Source organism: Marmota monax, unplaced genomic scaffold (genome assembly GCF_021218885.2).
Source record: "Marmota monax isolate L192 unplaced genomic scaffold, Marmota_monax_Labrador192_F-V1.1 WCK01_AAM20220418_F8-fsc00016, whole genome shotgun sequence".
NCBI lineage: Eukaryota > Metazoa > Chordata > Mammalia > Rodentia > Sciuridae > Marmota > Marmota monax.
In genome coordinates, this window is record NW_026695209.1 from 2,862,486 (window position 1) to 2,884,629 (window position 22,144).

General features: G+C 37.9%; 1 protein-coding gene across 1 annotated transcript in view; it reads left to right on the top strand.

The window, feature by feature from the left end:
- Positions 1-4,309, top strand: part of Cyyr1 (cysteine and tyrosine rich 1) — a 112,863-nt gene extending 108,554 nt beyond the window's left edge. The window contains exon 4 of the mRNA XM_046430480.2: positions 60-4,309. Within this exon, the coding sequence (XP_046286436.1) occupies positions 60-193 (134 nt within the window). The 3' untranslated portion in view covers positions 194-4,309. The remainder of the gene's footprint in view (positions 1-59) is intronic.
- The last annotated feature ends 17,835 nt before the right edge of the window (positions 4,310-22,144 follow it).

Here is a 22,144-nt window from a genome sequence, read left to right on the forward strand (position 1 = left end):
CAAGTACGACTCTTGAATACTCTCCAAATGCCTGATGGTCTCTTCCTTTTCTTTTTCAGTGCCACCACCCCCCTATGGTTACGACCAGGAGATGGAATACTGTGCAGACATGCCTCCTCCATACTCCCCAACTCCACAGGCCTCAGCACAGCATTCTCCACCCCCTCCTTATCCTGGACATTCACGGAAATAATGTTTCTCCTGGAACAGAATATGTATCAATCAATGATCTTACCTAGATTAAAATGCCTCTACTCCTAAACAAACAGGAGAGGATTGCTCTAAGGAATACTTTTATGGGTCAGATACTATTTCTGGTGGACCCTCTGTGCTAAGAGGCACAGGGTTCCCACCCTGATCAGAGCTGATACCCATGTGGATTATTTTGCATGGTTCTTCAGAATCACGTTTTAAGGGATCTGATCCACTTAAGCACATTCAAAGAAGAGGAATGAGGATTGAGAAAACTTCTCATAACTGATGTTTAAAGACTAGATGAAGGAAGTTTCAGTATTGATCCTGTAAAAGAGAAGACTGCAGTAGCACAGGAGAATGGCCCGGACTACATAAGCCAACAGCTTTATTCTATGTAGCTTTAAAGTCAGAACCAGAATTGCTCCTTCTTTCTTTTATTAATATATGTATATTGAGTGTCTGAGGCCTAATATGTGCCTGGCACTGTTTGAGGCACTGGATGGAAGTTACCCGAGGGGACTTTGGTTTTTAGTACAGGCATACCTCATTTTATTGCACTTTTCTTTACTGTGCTTCACAAAAAAATGCATTTTTTACAGAATGGGGGTTTATGGCAAGCCTGCATTGAGTAAGTTCATCAGCACCATTTTTCCAGTAGTATACAGTCACTTCTTGTCTCTGTCTCACATTTTGAGATATTACAATATCTCAAACCTATTCATGATCATTGTATCTGTTATGGTGATCTGTGATCAGTCATCTTTGATGTTACTATAGCAGTTGTTTTGATACGCTACAAACTGTGCCCAAGTAGGGCAAGGAGCTTAACAAAGGGTAAATATTGTAATGTTCCAACTGCACTACCAACTGACTGTCCCCGTTGGGACTTCCTATTCCCTAAGATATAAAAAAAAGTTGAAATTATGTCAATTAATAACCCTATGTGTTTAACTGAAAGGAGAAGTCACAGATCTCTCCTTTTAAATCATGCACTAGAAATAACCAAGCTCAATGAGAGGCATGTAGAATGCAGAGACAGCTGAAAGCTCAGCCTCTTGCAGTAGTAAACCAAGTTGTGAATATAAAAAAAAAAAACAAATCTTGAAGGAAATTGAAAGTGTTACTCCAGTGAAGATAAGAAAGAGAAGTAGCCTTATTGCTGGTATGGAGGACGTTTTAGTGGGTAAAACTTTCTGGATAGAAGATCAAACCAGCCACAACATTTTTTTTAAGCCAAAGCCTAATCCTCTCATCAATTTGATAAAGGCCAAGAGAGTTGAGTGAGCTGCAGAAGAATAGTTGGAAGTTAGCAGAGCTCAGTACATGAGGTTTAAGGAAAGAAACCATCTCCATAACAAGACAGCACAAGCGAAGCAAGTGCCTATATAGAAGAAGCTGCAGCAAGTTCTCTAGAACACCTAGCTCAGGTAATTCATGAAAAGGCTAAACAGATTTTATTTTTAGTTTTTTAAACAATATATTTTCAATGTCAATGAAACAGCCTTATATTGAAAGAAGATACCATCCAGGACTTTCAGAGCTATGGAGAAGTCAATGTCTGACCTCAGAGCTTCAAAGAAGAGGATGATTCAACTTTTTTAAGGGACTAATACGGCTGGTAACTCTAAATGGAAGCCAATGCTCATTTGCCATTCTAAAAATCCTAAATTCCTGAAAGTTATACTGAATATACTGTTCCTGTGCTCTATTCATGGAACAAGAAAGCCTATTTACAACATGGGTTACTGAATATTTTAAGCCCACTATTGAGATCTATTACTCAGAAAAAAAATTCTTTTAAAGAAATTATAGTTTATAGAGGTAGAATCAACTCCTGGTAAAGACGCTGTGACCATTGTTGAAATAAACACAAGGGATTTAGAATAGTACAAAAAATTAGTTGACAAATTAGCATCATTGTTTGAGACGATATACTGTAATTTTGAAAAAAGTTCTAATGTAGATAAAATGCTATCAAACAACATTATATGCTACAGAGAAATCTTTCATGAAAAAGTCAATCTATGTGTCAGACTCTACTTTTGCCTGATTTTAAGAAATTGCAACCTCCTCCCCATCCTTTATTAAACACCACTTTGATCAGTCAGCAGCCATCAAAGTTGAGTTAAAGACCCTCCACCAGCAAAAATATTATGATCCAATGCTGACTGAGATGATCCTTATCATTTTTAGCAATAAAGTATTTTTTAGACATAATGTTATTGCACAGTTAGACTCAGTACAATATGAACCTAACTTTAATAGTCACTGGGAAGCCAAACAATTGTGACTCACTTTATTATGCTATTCATTTTATTGTAGTGGTCTAGAACTGAACCCACAATATCTCCAAGGTATCCTTCTATTTAAAAACAGCATTTAGAGCTTTCTTATTGACAAAACTGTTTTGTAAAGCTTCCTATTATGAAGACTTCAAAACGAACCTAATATATGATCTAGAAAGGATACCTAAATCAAATGGTAGATAAGCCCATTGGACACCCAAAAGTTCTGCTCATTTTTTTAATGCAAGTAAGTTTCTATGGTTTTAAAAATAAAAGCAACAATTGATTCTTACTTATTTACTTTGAGAGTTAAAAACCAGTTGATACAAGCCAAACACTCTTCAATGTCAGCTGCCACCTCCTGAAAAATCATCTGACTGTTCAGTGGATTTATGAGGTTTTTCCAATGATGAAAGAGAAATTGTATCAAGTTCTACAGGCAATAAAAGCTTCACTTTAAAGTAAAAGATAAGAAGGCAAATATTCCTATAGATTTTACATCAGTAAAATCTCAGAACTTAACCATGAAAATATACAATAGATTAACAAAAAGAAAAGGGAAAAATACAATTTGGTTTGCCTTTTGTGGGAGTCCATTTAAATGTAACTGAGACAAATTTATATTCCTCTTTTGTAAAACTATGGTTATCTATTCTCTTGAAAAAGTTATATAGCAAATGAAAAAGGATAAGATATTGACATCACATGGTTGCCTTTTACCAAAATGTAAATTTTATGAAGTGCCTACCTTTAGATGTAAAAGCACTTAATAAATAATTCAAATGTGCCATATTTGGCTGGAAGTGATCTTAACATTTATATTTTATATGGATCCTTTCATATATTTAAAATTGTATACTGAACTTTGGGGATAGATGATAGGACTTTTGTGTCACTATACAATTAAACCTAAAATGCTTAATCCACTGTCATCACCAATGTTTGGTGAAATCCTAAAATGTTGTTAAGAATTTTGCTAAATAAAATGATCAAAGGAAATTCCTTAAGGTATAAATTATAGTATCTGCACTTATAGTTAGGAAACTTAGTAGTTAATATAAGTGGTTATATAATATACATTCAAATATCTATACTAGAAATACATTGATCTGGCCTAATATAGCCTGCTTGTGAGGTCTAAAGGCTAAATTTGTTTTAAATCACTTGCCTGATTTTTAGGCACAGTTGATTTTCTTAGTCATGAACATGCACAGTATTCAAGAGTTCCAGTCTATTCTATTGAAAGATTCCCTGACTCACTATAGTATTTAGCACAATGTTAACAGCACATATGATTTAATTTATTTTTTCCTCTGCAAGTGTGATCAGATCCAATTACACTGCAGCTATGAAACTGAATGTGCCAGGGTCTCCACAATTTTGAGAATGTTGATTGCAAATACACTGTATATTCCTGAAGAAAACACGCAGAGGAAAGACCATTGGAAATTGATTTTCATCATCTCTGCCATCAACAGGTGTTGACTGGCTACATCTTATGTTCTACAAGTCCCGCCCACAGAAGCCCTTTCATTCCATACCATCTCTCCTGTGTTTATGCCCTCCTTAAGGGATACAAACCTATATTCCTACAATAGATGAGTATTTTTACTACTTGTGTTTAGTGTAACAGTATCACAATTGTGCACATTATAGACTTTTGAACTTCAATGATTATTTTCACAGATGATGCAACTTCAAGGGGAAACAGGAAGTGAAGTGAAAGCTTTAAATTATAGTGATTTACAAACTAACATATTTGCTGTGGCCAAACTGTTTACAATAAGCAATAAAATGAAAGAACCCATTATAACAAGGGTTATATTTTAGTTGTCTCGAGTCCATTTTTCACACACACACACACACACACACACTCACACACATAAACACACACACCCGCCCCATTCCTACTCACCCTCATTGTTCTGTACAGGAAATAAAGGTTAGAGCCAGACAGACTTTTTTTTTTTTAATCCTATCTCCTGCTTCTGTGATTTGAAGCAGTTGACTTCATCTCTCTAAGATTCAACTTTCTGCTCTGGAAAATGTAAGTAATATTATGGACCTCATCAGGTTTTGTGAAAATTGTATGAATATATGCAAAATTATAAGTATAGTGCCTGACTCTTGGAAAATGTTCTACAAACATGAACTAAAAATAAATTAGTGAAAAATCAGTATAATGAGAACAGCCTCTAGAACTGTGCTAACCAACACAGTAGTTGCCAACTACATATAATCATATAAATTAAAATTAATTGAATGTAAATTGGGTGAAAATTTCATTTCTTGGGCTGGAGATGTAGCTCAGTGGTAAAGCACTTGCCTAGCATGCCTGAGTTCCTGTGTTCCATCCCTAGCACACATATACATCCCCCCCCCCACAAAAAAAAAATTCTCTTCTTTAGTCCCACTAACCCCATTGCAATTGATGCCTAGTCTCATGTGGCTGGTGACTACCATATTGGTTAATGGTGCCCAGAAAAGCCTATGTAAAATGCAAAGAGGTAATGCTGTGGTGTGGCTCAGTGGCAGAGCTGGCCTAGAATATGCAAGGTCATGGGAATCCCCAGTATCCCAAGAGGGAAAAAAAAAAAAACAAAGCAATGAGGTAGCAGGAAGAAGAAGCCTCTCCAATCATCTCCTCCAGCAGAACCTATGGACTTTGTCAGTTGTTTGCGATGTCCTCTAGTAACATAAGAAGATATTGACATGAAAGCAAGGTATGACCTGCATGAGGACCCATGAGCTACTTCTTATGTTCTACAAGTCCTGCCCACAGAAGCCCTTTCACTCCATGTAAAGCACTTAATAAATAATTCAAATGTGCCGTATTTGGCTGGAAGTCACCATCTCTCCTCTCTCTAGGGCTAGACTGGGAAAGCCATTGCAAGGGCTAAAGGACTCATGATAGAAGAGAGACCTTGGAGTTGCTGCTGGAGCTAGTCAGACATTCTTTTCAGCTCTCAGAGCCATCATGCGAGAGTACAGGACAACACTCACCTTCCTGAGGTGCAGTCCTACAATGTTCCCTTCTGTTTTTTCTTTTTTTTTTAATAATCTTGTTCTTACACTAAATGAAGTAAAACTCACCACATATCCCTTTCATTCCCAACTTGTGCTTGTTTAGCCAAATTCATTTTGCTAACTCCTGGCTGTAGGTGAGGTAGGGTTTAGCACTCATTGGATGATATATACAAACCATCAAATAGCAACCCTGGGCACTATTGTTTTTTAACTTCATCAAACAACCTAAGACCAGAACACCAAAGTCACGAGATCACTTCTCTAAGCAGGCTTTTAAAGGCTACCAAATTCTCCATCAGAAACTTCTAGGAATGAGCAAAATTTACTTTCTACTCACTGATCCCAGCTGCAAAGGGTAAAGCTGAACTTGTGTAAGGTCAGTGTTTTTCCTGTAAACCTCACTATATCATATATTTCACTTCACACTGTCAGTACCTCTAGAGAAGGAGAGTGACATCAGTAACTTTGAAAAGATCTGCAGGTGATTCTGATTGCCCCCCACCTCTGCCCCCTCCTCTTATCTCTAAATGTAAAGGAAAGAGCCAGACTTGAGAGCAGGAGACACTGGTCTCTCACATCACTCTCGTCTTCTAACCATATGTTCTGAGTCAAGTAACTGGATTTCCAGAATATCTACTTCTTCCAAAATATGTGAACAACACTACCCTTGCCAGGTTGTTGCAATTATTATAGACAATATATGTAAGACATCTGTCACAAAGACCATTTGAGTTGGTGACTCAGATGCAAATGTATATATGTATTCTTTTTCCAATATTTGTGCCCCACCCAAAGCCTTATTACCTCTGTAATCAGTTGTTATTATTCATGGCTATGTAACAGTCCCTCAAAACTCCTTGGCTTGAAACAATATTTACTTTCTCAGTTTCTATAGAGCTGAACCCTGGAAATAGCTTCTCAGGATCTCAGGGACTCTCCCAGGTTACAGTCCCATGCAGACTTGTTGATGAGATTCAGTTCCTTGAAGGCTTTTGGACTAAAGACCCTTTTCAACTCTTCATTGGCGATTAGCCTGAGGCCACCTTCTATTTCCTGCCATATGGGCCTCTCCATGGGGGCATCTCAAAACATGGCAATTTGCTTCCCCAGAGCAATTGAGCCAACAAGAAGAGACATACAGTGAGAAAATCCTCATAAAAGACAGTGCTAGCAAGACAGGCGTCCCAGACTTTAAAAACCTAATCTTGGAAGTGACATCCCACCATTTTTGCCATATTGGTTCCTTAGAATCAGGGCATAAGAGAGATTAATAACACAAGGGAGCAGAAACTAAAAGTCAAAGATCTCCAGGAGCTATCTTGCAGTCAGCATACCAGAGCCCAGATTTCATCACAGTCTCCTCGATCCATGGTTTGGAGTTTAAGCAGTGTAAACATAATACTTCCCTCTAACAAGAACAAACCAACTCAGCAGCTGCAAGAGTCCCAGGCTCTGCCTGGCTGTGATCAAATTGCTTTTATTGAACTGACAAAAGAGGACTGGAGCTGGCAGCATTCAAAGGCCACACTAACTAGATAAGGCTGCATTCCTGAGGAATATCAAAAGGAGACACTCAGGTTTGTGTTTCTCATAAACTTCATTTATGAGCTGCACATCACATTTGGCAGAGAAGGAAATACACCACATACCAAATATCTTTATGGACAAGTGTTCACACAGTCCCGGTTCTAACCTTTGTTTCAACTTTGTTCCAAGATATTTAATCTCCACTGAGAAAAGAATTCCAAGACAAGTTTCCAGATGAGTGTTCAGTGGCCCAAGTTGCTACCTAACCTAATCCTGAATATATTTGCTAAAAATGGAGACACAATATATCCAAGGAAATGTTTGGAGCAGCAGAAACATGTGTTAGAAAGGTTCAGCTTCACTGGACTCATGAAGAAACATTGGTCAAAACACTGTTCCCAGACTCTCTTTTCTTCTGCTTCTCTTCTCCTCTTCTAACCCAGTCATGAGTAATTTTGGAGTTTGTGCCACCTGCCATTTCTAAGTGTGAGAAAGAGGCAGAGGCGTCATTTTCTGAATCACGTTTGGCTGCGGATGATAAAATGAATAAGAGATCTAGCACTGTTTCCATGACCTGAAAGACAAATCAATTATTTTTTTTACTGACTAAAATCCAAAGACAACCAAGTGATCTGATTCCTCATTTCTGTATCTTATTAACAGTTGATGTCTTGTTTGTCACACAGGGTGTGGGTCATTTTCTCTGGGTTTGTCTAGAAGGATTAGATATTCAGAATTCAGCTTCCAGTTTGCATGTGAAAAAGCATATGAAGACTTGAGCCCCTCCCCACCATGGGGCAGGGCATGTTAAGCTCATTCCCCTCCCAGTTTTTCTGGGGGTAAAAATGCCTCTAGCTTATTCTACAGAAGCTGTCCTCCTCTGTACAGACCTAGCAAAAGGGAGAGGACTTTATTAACTTCTCCCTTGAAAATTGTTTCCCACCTCTTTCCTTTTTTTTTTTTTGCACCTGTTTTGTGCCCCTCACAACCTTGGCCCAGATTTGTTTGAACAACTGTCTCCCCCTTAAGACTATAAGCTGTTTGAGAGCAGGGACTGTCTGTTAGATATTTGTAGTCCAGGTGGGTACTTACATATTTGACTCATGAAACTAATGGCTGAATATGTAGTCAGCAAATAATAGTTGACATTTAGAAATGTTAAGAATACTGGGGATATAGCTTTGCAGTAGAGAGAGGGCTTGCCTAACATGCATGCCACCCTGGGTTTAATCCCTAGCACTAAAAAAGAAATTGTTGAGAGGAAATAAGATTATAGTGTACATTCTAAGTGGGGGCTAGAATCCAAGAATCCAAGGTGTGGATGGAGGAACTAGACAAAGGGCTGGAATTTGGGAGTTTTTCATTGATTATCTGTGTCAGTCCAGAGACTGGTGAATTTGGGTGTTAAACTCGGTTTTAATTGCATCCATTTCTAAAATGCACATGCTAATCCATACTGACTCATACAGTGGGAACAAACCAAAAAGCCAGTATGGGAGAGGCACTTCACGATTCTCCAAATTAAAATGGAGCTGCTCCTTTTTTATATAAAAAGATTTGCCTTATAAATCACATTTCCATGGATTCTAATATAATTTTAACGTCACAGGCAATGTCCCAAAGATTCACTAAAAGCGTTTTTACTATGATAAGATGACACAGCTTTTGTAGTGCTATTTCTTCTGGGTGTCTTGAACAACTACTGAATATTCTGAAATGAAACAAAACAAAACTGGCTGGAAATGGGTACCAAATGGCAGCCAGTTTTTGAGCTGTGGTTGTTAAATATCTAGGGAGCATAGTGGTGCATTTATCCAAGTTCTAAAAAGCAGCAACAGCCCGGTGAAAAGACTGATTCCCAGTAGAATCATCCCTAGAAATGCATTACCTTAAATAGCAATAATAACAAGTTTTGCATGTCTGTGTGCATAGCACTGTTTTGAGGCCCTCTGTGTTTAATTTACATTTGATTCTCTCCCAACTCCCAACGATAGTGGCAGGTACTATCATTGTCCCCATTTTGCAGAATTAGAAGTTGTAAATGTGATGCTCAGTAGTCCAATTTTTTTCCTCTCAGTAAGAATAAACTTTTAATGCTGCAAAGAAAAAGCCCAGATCTGCCCTTTATTTGCACGTGCTACCTGTGACAACCTTCAGGTTGGTCATGGAGGATGCTTTTGCCTGGTTTGAGTTCCAAGCAGATGGTTTGAATAGTCTTAAGGCTCGCATCTTTCACCTTGTCCTTCTGTTGCCATTTTTCTTTTAGCCTCCACAGGCTCCAGTTCCTAAGTACACAGTGGACAAGACAGAGAGGGAAAGGGCTCTTTTACCTCTGAAACAGCACCTGGTCCCAGCAGATACCTTCCTTAGATTACATCCGGTATCGACATTCACTTGCATGTTAAAAACCACTATGAACTTTCTGTGAGTAGTTTATATTTCCTTTCTGTGAATGAAAGAATCAGTATTTAGGCAAAAAGGGATAATAGAAGGGAACCACTTCAAAATGATGTGAACTTTTATCTAATTTTGCAAGGATATTCATGAGTGCTGGTATGCTAGACTGAGAGCAATAAAAATTGGGACATTAGTCCAACCACAATAGTTTATCTGTAGCTTTGCTTTCCATAGTTTCAGTTATATGCAGTCAAAATATTTAATCAAAAATTCCAAAAATAAATAATTCATAACATCAAACTCCTCTGGGAAGCATGATGAAAACTCACTGTGCTTCCTCCTCCCACCAGGGGGCCACCGGTCATCCCTCTGTCCAGCAGCCTTACACTAGGCCACCCATCTGTCAGTTGTTGAGTAGCCATTTCAGTTTTCAGATTGATCGTTGACTGCAACAGTGTCACAGTTCCTGTGTTCAAGTGACACTTATTTTTACTTAATAGTGGACCAAAGAACAAAAGTAGTGATGCTGGCATTTGAGACATGCCAAAGACAAATCATAAAATGCTTCCTTTAAAGGAAAAGCTAAAAATACAATAAGATACATTGAAAGGAGAGAGGCCACATTCCCATAACGTTTATTACAGTGTATTGTAGTTGTTCTATTGTTGACATTGAGCAGTAGGACCCTAGCATCTTTGCTGTTATCCACCACACAATGCAACTTCTCTGTACAATTATTGATTCAGGTTATTACTGTCCCAGTCTTTCCAAGATCAGGGCCTTTGTACATGCTGATCCCTGTCTGGAACATTGCTGACTCATTCTCATTCTTCTGCTCAACCTTAAATAAGGGGCTTTCTTGATATTCCCACTCAAGTAGCTGTCCAACAAACCTGTCCATTATTCTGTACCACTAATTCCCAAGTATTGTCTTCATAGCTCTTATCTCAAGTTGAAATTAAACATGTATTTCTTTACTTATTCCTGTACTGTCCCTTTTCTCTACTAACTTTAAAATCCCTTATAGCCGGGATATGTCTATTTAATGCACAACTCTATAGCCAGCACCTGGTACAGGCATTCAGAAAGAAACATATGTTGAATGAATTGTTGAATGTGTTTACAGATCTACAAATTAGGGTATAGAATGTAGTGGCACAAGTGCTCTTATGAGAGCAAAGGTGGATTTAAGCCCAAAGTTCTTTAGTTCAAAGTGATCATCACAAAAAGCTATTATCACAAAAAGCTATCTCCCCACCCCCTTTTCCATGCTACCTTTCCTAACGGGCAAGATTCACAACACAGGCTGGTACCACTCCTCGCACCCAGACCAGGGGTCTTTGAAACACTGCAGTAGCACTTCAGTTGGTACCTAAGTTATGCTATTGGTACGCAGTGCACTGTAGGAGATGGTCATCTACAATAAGGAACCGTCCTGCTCAAATACACCAGGACCACCCTTCCCACAAGATTTTGCTTCCTGAAGGTACCTCAAAGTCAACCAGAAAGGTAAAAATAAAAAATCACCTGAGGCATCCTTACTCTTGAAATGTTTCTGATACTTAATAACCCTAAGATACACCAGCTGACTGTGTCAATCTGGGGAACAAAGGAGTATTAAGAAATAGTCTACCTCAATTCACTTCTTTAAACTTGTGAGATGGTGGGTAAGCACCAAGGATATCTCCAGCAGTGTTTTAGTCTCTTGCTGCAGTTCTGCTTTGACAGCTATGTTTTACCCAGGTAATGGCCACATGCCACTGCCTCCAGAGATAGATGCAAATAGCCAATGTTAAGTCAGGAAATATTTTCATCTGACAGTCACCTGCAGTCTATTCAGGGAGAAGCTGTATTTTATTGTTGGTGAAGAGGTGAGTTGGTGGATGCACAAGTTGCTGGAGTATGAATAATTGATACTGGACATAAGTCCTTTTTATGGTCTCCATTCATTAGGACAAAATCCAATCAGGAAGAGCTGTTCCCATGTCACCAGGTTTGAAGTATGTCTCGGGGAATAAAAACACTGGCTTTTTACATGCATTGAGCACGAGTTTAAGTGAGTTAAGCCTTATAACTATACATGAAAAATGAAGGTCAATACAAAATCTATTCACCAAATTTAATTGTAGGAATTGCTGTGAAGACACAACTGTTCACATGAAAACTTAGAGGTCAGTAAGCTTGAACCCATGATCTCAAAGGCGGGGATGCTGACATGGAGGAAGGGAAAGTGCTGAAGTGTACATACAGTTTGTCTGCACCCTTGGAGTGTTCATATGCTGGAAGGTTGGCCCTCAGTATGGCAATATTAAAAGATGGTGGAACCTTTAAGAGTTGGGAGTCCACTAGGAGGTAATAAGGTCACTGGAGTCATCACCCTTGGAATGATCTCACGGAATGCATTAGTTCTCATAAGAGTGGATAGTTACCATGTGTGGCCACTCCACATGCTTACCCCTTTCTGCATGCAGCCAGTCCCCTTTCCACTCTTCCATTGTCTTGTGGGGTAGCCAGGGGGCCAGCAGTGCCATGCTATTTGCCTCTGGCCACCAGAATTGTAAGCCAAATAAGCCTCTTTTTCTTATATAGTACCCAGCCTCAGACATTCGTTATAGCAATAGAAAACAGACCTATGAATGAATGACTCAGCTGGGTAGAGACTAAGGAAGCAGCAGGCTTGGTGCTCACACCAGTCAACATGGAGGAAGGATATGAGATCTTCTATATACATAAGTTTTACAGGAGTACTAAAGGGTAAAATCCCAGTCTTTCTTTGTTTTAGGCTTATACCTAATGCGACCTAAAGAATTTTCTTTGAGAATATTTATCTTTGAAACCAGAGAATTTTTTATCACTTTAATGTGACAATATTGATGGTTTTCATTTGGTTTTATCATACTTATTGGTTATGCATCTATAGTTTACTTGCTGGTTGTGCGGTAACATGGCTCAACTATTTCACACTTGTACAAGACACAAATCATCCTTGAGTAAACAAAGAGAAGACTCGTAGTACCCCATAGGCCTACTTTTGTTAATGGTCCTTCATTCAATCAACATCTATCAGTTGAACACCTCCTACGTGCTATTATGGGCGTAGGTTCTGGGGATTCTCCAGATGACAAAAACTTCCTAGAGTTTCATTCTAATGTGGGAGAAGGATCAAAATAAGTAAATAAGTAGTACATCAATTGTGAAAAAGCTCTATCACAAATAAAGAAGGTCAAAAGAGAAAGAATGATAGGGTTGCAAAACCAAAGGCTGTGTTCTTTATAGGAAGATCAGGAGACTTTCAACACAATGCTCATAGGAGTGAGTCTAATAGACAGATACCGAGAGCATGAGTGTGCCAGGAGAATGGAATAGCAAGTGCCAAGAGCCTGGGGTGGGAAGAGATTTCACTTATTTAAGGAAGAGCAAGGAGTCCTTTGTAGCTCCAGAAGAATGAACTTAACAAAGAGAGGATGGAGATCAGGTCACCCAAGAATCTATACCCAGGAAATGTAATGGCTTATAAGTCACAATAAGGATTTTGGAATTCATCTGAAAGAAATGCAAAGTCACCAGAGGATGTTGAGACAGAAGAGATATATAGTAACCGATGTGATTCTGCAATCTGTATTTGGGGTAAAATTGGGAGTTCATAACCAACTTGAATCTAATGTATGAAATATGATATGTCAATAGCTTTATAATGTTTTGAACAACCGATAAAAAATAAATTAAAAAAAGAAGAGATATATAAACAGGTAGATATTGGTATAGATAGATTTATGATGTTACTATGATGTGTTTATTTCAAAAAATAAAATCATTAATATATATCACTTTGTTACAATGTATAACATTTTGTATACATGACAATGTATTGCTCTTCAGGTACTAGAGTGCTTCTGCTTATATAACTGTATTTTTATCCTCACATAGGAGCTTGCTGGTTGCCGGGAAGCTGTGAAACAGATATTGATTTAAGGCAAACAGGTAACCTGAGATTTCAGCACATGGATGGCCAATATGACATACACAGTTTTTCTTTCAGGACTTCATCCAACACATCCCTAATGGGCATTTTTAGACTATGGAAGAGACAGGACAATTTGGAAATTTGAGGTCACTGCCATGGATCTCGAAGAGACCGGATAAGTAGCTGGTTGTTAAGGAGCAGCTGGAACTGGCTGGCAAAGAGGTGGTACTGAAATACAGTGCAGAGTGCTTCAGCATGGGGAGTTATGTTCCCAAAGATATTTTTTACTTCAACATTTCTCCCAGTACCTGGAGAATACTGGCAAAGCTCTAGCCAGCTATTCTTAGCCCACCAACAAGAAACAACCAGAAATAAAATTTCACAGCACAAGATCAGGTCTCAAAACTTCATCTTCATTTGTAAAAAAGTCCTTGGGTAGGACTAGGTTGTAGCTCTGTGAGAAAACACTTGGCCAGCATATGGGACGACCCAAGTTTGATCTCCAACACTGAAATCAAAATCCCTTAGGTCTTACCTCTGAAATTTTCTACCAGCTTATTTGTTGTGCCCTGGACTGGAGCACCAGTTCTTCGTGTGGGTCTATCTACACTTCCAGATGTTAACCACCTGTATCCTACTGCAGCAAGACACACAGCTCATTCCATTCATTCTATGGAAGGGGAAAAAGGGACAACAGTTTGCATCAGATAGTATAAAAGTGAGGATGGATGAGTCCCTGGTTTGTATGAATGTTCTTACAGAACTTTTACCAGCTTTCTGTAGAACTAAAATGTAATATGGGCCTTTCATTTATTAAAGCTTTTGTGATCCATGAGATATTTAGTATTCATATAAAATTAAAAATGGAAAATATTATTTTACTGCACTCCCACTGTGCACTGGGAACCAATTTCTCTGAGTCCAATGAGGCAGAACACAATCACAGACAACAAGTTACAGAAAGTGGGTTGATCACTTACAGATGGGGGCCAAGGGATGACAGTGGCCTAGGATTTATTGACAGTCAGACCCCCAAAGCTCAGAAAATTGCTATGGGAGGATAGAGTCTGAGCTGTGCCTGCCCCATTTGCACTGTGGCTGAAGGACCCTGGAAAGTGGTATGCCTCAGTTTTATACCCCAAGGTTATATACTGCACTAAAGCCTCCTGTTTGGGGCAGGGTCTAGAGCAAGGCCTGGGCTGTTCCTACCATCCCTCTCTATCTCAGGAGGCTGCGTTCCTAGCGCATTCTACAAGTTATTGTTAAGAACTATAAAATCAGAAAAGGGGGAAACTGGCTTGGTCTGAGACCACTCAATTGTCCCTCCTACTATCCTTTCCCCTTAAAATGAATTTAAGAAGTGTCTACATCTCTTAAAGTAGGAATTTTTAGTATACATTATGATTTGAATATGAGATGTTCCACCAAAATCTGCTATATTACTACATGCATATTCAAAGGTGAAATAATTGGATTATGAGAGCTATAACCTAAACAGTGAATTGATCCATTTGATGAATTAATAATTTGAAAGGACTGTTATCCTAGGTGGTAACTGTAAGCAAGTGGGTGTGGTTAGAAGGTGGGTTTCTGGAGGTTTGCCCTCGGGAATTATAACCTGTACCCAGGCTCCTCTTTGTTCTCCCTCTGCTTGGTGGCTGCCATAAGGTGACCAGCTTTCCTCTTCATATCCTTCTGTCATGGTGCTCTGCCTCACATGGGGCCCAGAGTGACAGAGTGGGCTGACCATGGACCAAACCTCTGAAACTGTGAGAAAAGAAAAAAAATAATTTTCCTTTCCTAAGTCGTTCTGGTCACTTTGGTCACAGCAGCAAAATGCTCAGTAACATAGCATACCATGAATTTTTAAGTCTCTGCCTTACCAATGATGAGTAAATTGCTATAGAGGTCAGCGATTATTTAAGAATCTGTAATAGATCCATATGATACCAAATCTAGAGAATACATATGCTTATGAATATAAATCACTGCTCACTCTACAATTAGTCAATGATAAAATAAAATTTGCAAAACAATCAAATGTCTTCTATGACAGTTATCAGATTTTAAGCTTTTAATCCCATAAAATAGGTAAAGGAGAACCTTGAATCTGAAAATAGCTAGTGTTTTTCATTATAAGATTTACCTTTGCCTTGAGTCAGTAATTTGTGGTATTTTCCAGCTGTCTCTAAAATTTAGCCCTATAAAATCAGTCAAAGAAATGGGGACATTTTAAATGAAATATAAAGACAATTTAAGGAATACCATTTTGTCTCCAGAATAATAAGTTTGCCTTCTAATACTAAGCCACAGCAAGGAAAGTTATGGGTTGAATATTTATATTTTAATGAAGCAGAGCCATTTCATCACTTCTGACCTTTTAAATTTCCCATTTTATATTTCTGAGTGGCATGAATCTTTTCAACACATACACAATGAAAACTAATTGAGCCCAATATTGAAATTACCAAACCACCCAATTTCTTAACATGGAGCCAGTGAAAAACAGAATCTTCTAACTTTCCTGAAAGGGAAGTAAAGGGGAGAGGAAGGAGGCTCTTTATAAAATGCTGAAGTGCTTGAGAAGGAGGCTGATCCCTGCTCCCAAGTAATTTGAAATATCATGACAAATTGACATGGTTAATAAGTTTTCCCTTATGCTCTGCACATGTTAGACTCAGCCATAAATACAAATCCCTGAAAATTTTTATTTTTCCAAAATCAGTGGAATTCTTTTTTAAAAATGGGGCCCAAACAAAATTGGAAGGTTTTGATTTATTCCCCATGACAACTGCTTTCCTTTCCTTTCTGACTCAATTTGCCCACACACTATGGCACAGCCTCCCCTGGCAAATGTCAGTGATAACAAAAGATGGTCTGGGACATTTTTCCTCTAGTGTGACATGAATTTTCCAGGAATTTGTCTATAAAAGGCAAGAGGAGAGTGAGGGGGAGAACTTGCATAGCATGTGCGTGTGAGAGTGTGTCTGTTTGTGCAGTGAGCTCATTGTGGACTTTGGCATCAGTCAGAGATGGATTTGAATCTTGATTCCACTCCTGACAAGCTGCAGGATCTTGCTTAAAGTTAAATAATTTCTCTAGGATTCTGTTTCCTCATCTGTAAGTCATAAGCCACTTAGTGTAGATTATTAATTTTTCTGCACTTCTTAGATTTCTCCATGATGTTTAATATTTTGTGTCATTTTGGCTAAATTATGGTGTCCAGATGTTTGGTCAAACACTCATGTATGTGCTGATGTGAAGGTATTTGTAGATATGATTGACATTTACAACCAGTTCACTGTAAGTGAAACAAATTACCTTCCATAATACAAGTGGGCCTCTTCTAGTCAGTTGAAGATATTAAAAAGCAATGACTGAGGATTCCTAAGGAAGGAGCAATTTCACCTCAAGACTGAAATATAGAAACCCTGCCCAAGTTTTTAGCCTCCTGGACCACATTATAGATTTTGGACTTGCCAGTCCCTACAATCACATAAGCCAATTCCTTAAACTATACACTCATTAACACACACACACACACACACACACACAAGCGCCCACCCTATTGGTTCTTTGCTGGAGAAATCTAATATACTATCTCATGTAGTTATATGAATAAAAGGAGAGATTTCATACAAGGCCAAAATATCCTAAGTGTTCAATCTTACTCCATTACCCACTCCCTTAAAGAAAAATGTCAGAGCATGCCCAAAAGGCTAGCAATAAAAGCAAATCATCTCTTTCCTTTGGGCTTTGCAGAAAAGCAAAGAAAGAGTGTAGAAGGAGAGAAAGTCACAAGGGGTAGACTCTCCCATGGGGAAATAGCTGTGTGTGTTGATCCGTCTTTTGCCGCAATTTATTCACAGCAGCTGTCCACAACAGAAAAAAATTAAAGTCCCGTGTGTCATTAGCTGTCATTTGGCCCAGATCCAGTCCTAGGCAGGGTCTCACTCCACCAGAGAAGAGGGCCATATGTCTGGCTGCAGTCATTAAATGAGAGCTGTTGGCCCAGTTTCTGGAAACCATCTAACATCAAAATCAGAACCAAACTGTGCTTCTCTTGGGCTCTGGCATCGAAAAAGAAAGTGGAGAAAAAGGATTCAAAAATAACTCCATCAGAAGAAATCTGAAAAAGCAAGGCTCAGGCTTTCCTTTATCACCTAAGCTGATAAAAAAATAATGCAATGCCTTCAATACTCTTTACCAGAATTTCTAAAGGAGAAACTTAAACCAAAGTTAGTTCAGCTGCAGAGTTGGCACTGTTCTCACAAGACAAGTGAATACAGTATTATGTTTCAGTGACCAGAATTTAATGCACTGTTATCTCTCCCCCACTCTCTAACAACCTTATATTACGGGTTAAACTGGAAAATTTTCATCTGGGAAAACACTGAATTATATAATCATTGCTTATGAAAACATAATCACACTTCACAGTCAAATTAATCCCATTCAAGACTTCAGAATTTTGGCAGCCTTCTTAATCTATTGGAAACTATTCTAAAAAGTACGTGTCTGGTGAAGAAGTGGGAGATGGGTGCACGGGGGACCTATTAGAGTGGCAATGGGCAGCTCTTCCTGGAGAGCAGCCTGGCACCAGGCATCCAAATGCAAACTGGGCATCATCCTTTAACTCCAAGTTTCCACATTGAGGAAATTATCTGCAAGAAATAATAAAACAAATAAGCAGAGATGTATGCCTGCTAATCATAATTGCAATGTTGAATATAACATAAAATAAAATCAACATAATTACACATAATGATCATCCACCTGATGAAACTCTCTTCAGCTACCACAACTGAGAGATTAAAAACAATTTTATGTCCACATTATATAAAGCAGAAAAACAAGAGGAATTGTGATATATGTTTAACAAAAATTCTATCTGGGAATTTTGTTATCCAGGAAAATAGATTTAAGGGTTTTTAAAATATTTTTATCTTTAGGTTGTTGTACAAAAGGGCTCATTATTTCTTTTTTAAAAAATGTTGGGCTGGAGTTGCAGCTTAGTGGTAGAGTGCTTCCCTAGCATGTGTGAGGCCCTGGGTTCGATCCTCAGGACCACATAAAAATAAATTTAGAAAAATAAATGTATTGTGGCCATCTACAACATATATATATATATATATATATATATGTGTGTGTGTGTGTGTGTGTGTGTGTGTGTGTGTGTGTGTGTTAAAAAATTGGCATTATGTTTTAGATAAATAGTACTTTGATTTTTTAATCATGAACAGAAGTTAACTTAAAATTCTAAAGCTAGATAAATTCAAATAAAATATGAATTTTCATGTATTTTAAGGGGAAATTTAAATTTTTGAAGTTTTAGGAAATTGGTAAAAATTCTTTTTTTTTTGTATGAGGGATTGAACACAGTGAGCCACATCCTTAACCCTTTTTTAAATATTTTATTTAGATATAAGATCTCACTGAGTTGCTTAAGCCCTTACTAAATTGCTGAGGCTGGCTTTGAACTCTCAATCCTCCTGCCTCAGCCTCCTTAACTGCTGGGATTACAGATGTGCATCACCATGCCTGGTTGGTAAATAATTCTTAATAAAAGACTTTTAAAAAGTCATAAACAGGGATGCACTTTTTCAAATTCAAACAAAACAAGAGACTTCTTTGAAATCCAGGGAATCTGCAAAAAAATATTCAAATGCTCAAGAATCCTGCAAATAAGATTGTAAACTTAGATATATGGTACTACAGAGTAGTGCTACCAGTGTCTCTAAGTCTTTGGTGGAGCATGAGCAGTTTGTCAATGAATCAATTAAGAATCATGAGAACTGATTCCAAGTACTATCTATCATTGACTTCATTATGTGCAATTTGACAAAGCTTTTGTTATCATCTCAGCTGGCGCTATTTTTATATTGTACGTTTGCATTGCAATTCCTCTCTGGATAGTTTTCCATTGATTTTCAAAAGAAGCCCTTCTAAAAACTAAACTCAAGTCAGATATGCTTTATTGTGTGTTCAGTGGTGAAGAGAGCTATTGTTTTAGAAGATGGATTATGTACTGGGCAGGAAAACACCAGTATTTGTCCATCAGGACAACAAACTAGACAGAATAATATGACTTCTGCTTTGGGCTCAACTGTGAATACAGGTGCAATGGTCTAGTTTCTTCCAAATTGTTTAAAGGAGAGATAATAAAATAGAAGAAATACAAATAATTAAATTAATAAATAAAATATTAAATTTAACAGATAAGGCAATCCTATAGGCACTTGGCTTAGTCCAAACATGGTCCTTGAGTCTCCGCATATGTGGGAGGTAGAAATGGGTGCAGCTGAAGATAACCCAGGGCAGAGTGAAAGAAGAATTTGGAGGACTCAGAATAGCATATATCTAGGAAACAGTATAAAATTATTTTTATATTATAACAGTGATAGGGCCCTCATTCCCATCATATAGCTTGGATGTTTTTGTAAATTGTATCTCAATACAATCCATAAACATGGATCCATAAACATGCCCCAAATCAATGTTTCCCAATATATTTGCCCATAGGCAGTGGTTCAAACATTGTGTGTTTGTCTTCCCCAGGACATAATGTTAAGGGAAATAAGTCAGACACAGGTAGACAAATACAGCATATTCTTTCTCATATGTGGAAATTTAAAGAAAAAATGGCTTGAAAGTAGAGAAGGTAGGAAAAGGAAAGGGGGATATGATCAAAGCCCAATACATGCATGTATGGAAATGTCACAGCAAAACCCATTAATTTCTATAATTAATTTGTTGATAATTATAACACTGAAAAAATGGGGCTTTTCAAAACAAAGAATAAACCACAAGTGATCTTCGACTTACTTACAATGGGGTTATGCATTTTGAGTTGAAATCACTGTATATTAAAAATGTCTTATACCTAACCTGCCAAACCTCAGAGCCTAGGAAGGCAGCCCACGGAGGAGTACCACGTGTTCACACTGGTGATGGCATGGCTGACTAGGAGCCATGACTCACTGCCACTGTCATTACAAAGCATCCCACTGCCCATCATTAGCTTGAAAGACCCCCAAATTCAAAATTCTAAGTATCATTTCTAATGGATGTGTATCATTTTCACACCACTGCAAAGTCAACAATTGTTAAGGAAAAACATAACAATTTGAGAACCGTTTGTAATGGCCATTTTGAGTTGGTTTCGCTTCTGGAATTTTTCAGCCATTTATGCAGCTCTAGAATTCAGACATAATACCATCTTCCAGTGATTTTCCATGGCATAGAATGCACAGAAGGCAAATTCACAAAATCCTTCAGTCATACTCTTTTAATACAATAGAATCTAAGTGAAAAAAAAGCTTAAAATAACAAATTTTAACCTTGGCAAAACTGTAAACATTTCAGTCTTTCTTTTCTTCTACTAAAGTCTACTGAGTTGCACAAAAATGTGAATGTGTTTAATGCCATCAGAATGAACATTTAAAAATTATTAAAAACGGTCAGTTTTTACCCAAAAGAAAATGCAGTCCAAGAAGTAAAAATTTCCAGATGAGTTTACTTCTAGAATTTAAAAAATGCATTAAAATTTGGATCTGTGCTATGCTAGGATTTCAGTAACAACTGTTCCCTTCCCCAATTCAATCTTGATGAGCTGTGCATACTTATACCAACACAGTCACCGTGATGGATGTCACTTATGTTCTCTTAGTTCAACCTTGTTACTTCAGCCATTGTTCCACCACCACCTCATATCAGGTGTAGCTCCACATCACCTTTCCTCTGTATCCCCCACCTGCCATTTCATGTTCTCAGGCTTCCCTGTTTCTGTTACTGCTGCTGCTACCTGGTGCACCTGTGGAAACCTTTTAGTCATTCGATAGGTGTTACCCCTGGAAGTTCAGGGCAGTTAACACCACATGGGAAACCAGACAACTCTGAGATTTTTACTTTCATGGCTTCTCAGATAGAAGAACCTAGCATATATCATATTCCTACAGATTTATTCCTCAGTAGCCTTGGGGGATTGATTCCAGAATCCCCCAACAGATCCCAAGATCTGAAGATCTCAAGCCCCTTATATAAATTGGCACAGCATTTGCCTATAACCTATGCATTTCTTCCTGTGTACTTTAATCTCTAGATTGCTTATAATACACAATACAATGTACCTATTAAATAAATAGTTATTTTTAAATGTTTTAATTGTCCATGAACCTTTATTTTATTGATTTACGTGCAGTGCTAAGAATCAAAACCAGTGCCTCAAGCATTCTAGGCAAGCACTCTACCACTGAGCTACAACTCCAGCCCCATGAATAGCTATTATACCATATTGTGTAGGGAATCACGATAAGAAAAAAGTCTGTATGTGTTTAGTAAATAAACAAATATTTTTCTCAAATATTTTTGATCTGTGGTTGCTTGAATCCGTGAATGTAGAACTCACAGATTTGGCAGGCTGGCTTTGTGTGTGTGTGTGTGTGTGTGTACATGTATGTATGTCTATTTTTGTATATGGAGCATATAATATCCCTGGAAGGATAACCAAGCAACAAGTGGCACTGTCATGTCCAGGAAATAAAACTGGATAATGAAAGACCATGGAGGAAGGATAATTTTCAATGAATATTCTTTTATGACTTTTGAATTTTGAACTTTGTGAATGTATGCCTATTAAAAGATAAATAAAATTTAATTTAAAATAGTATTCTGTATTAATGTTAGAACACCTTATACAATATGAGGAAGGCCTTAGTATTCAGCATGATTCCAGTCATATAGATTGGGG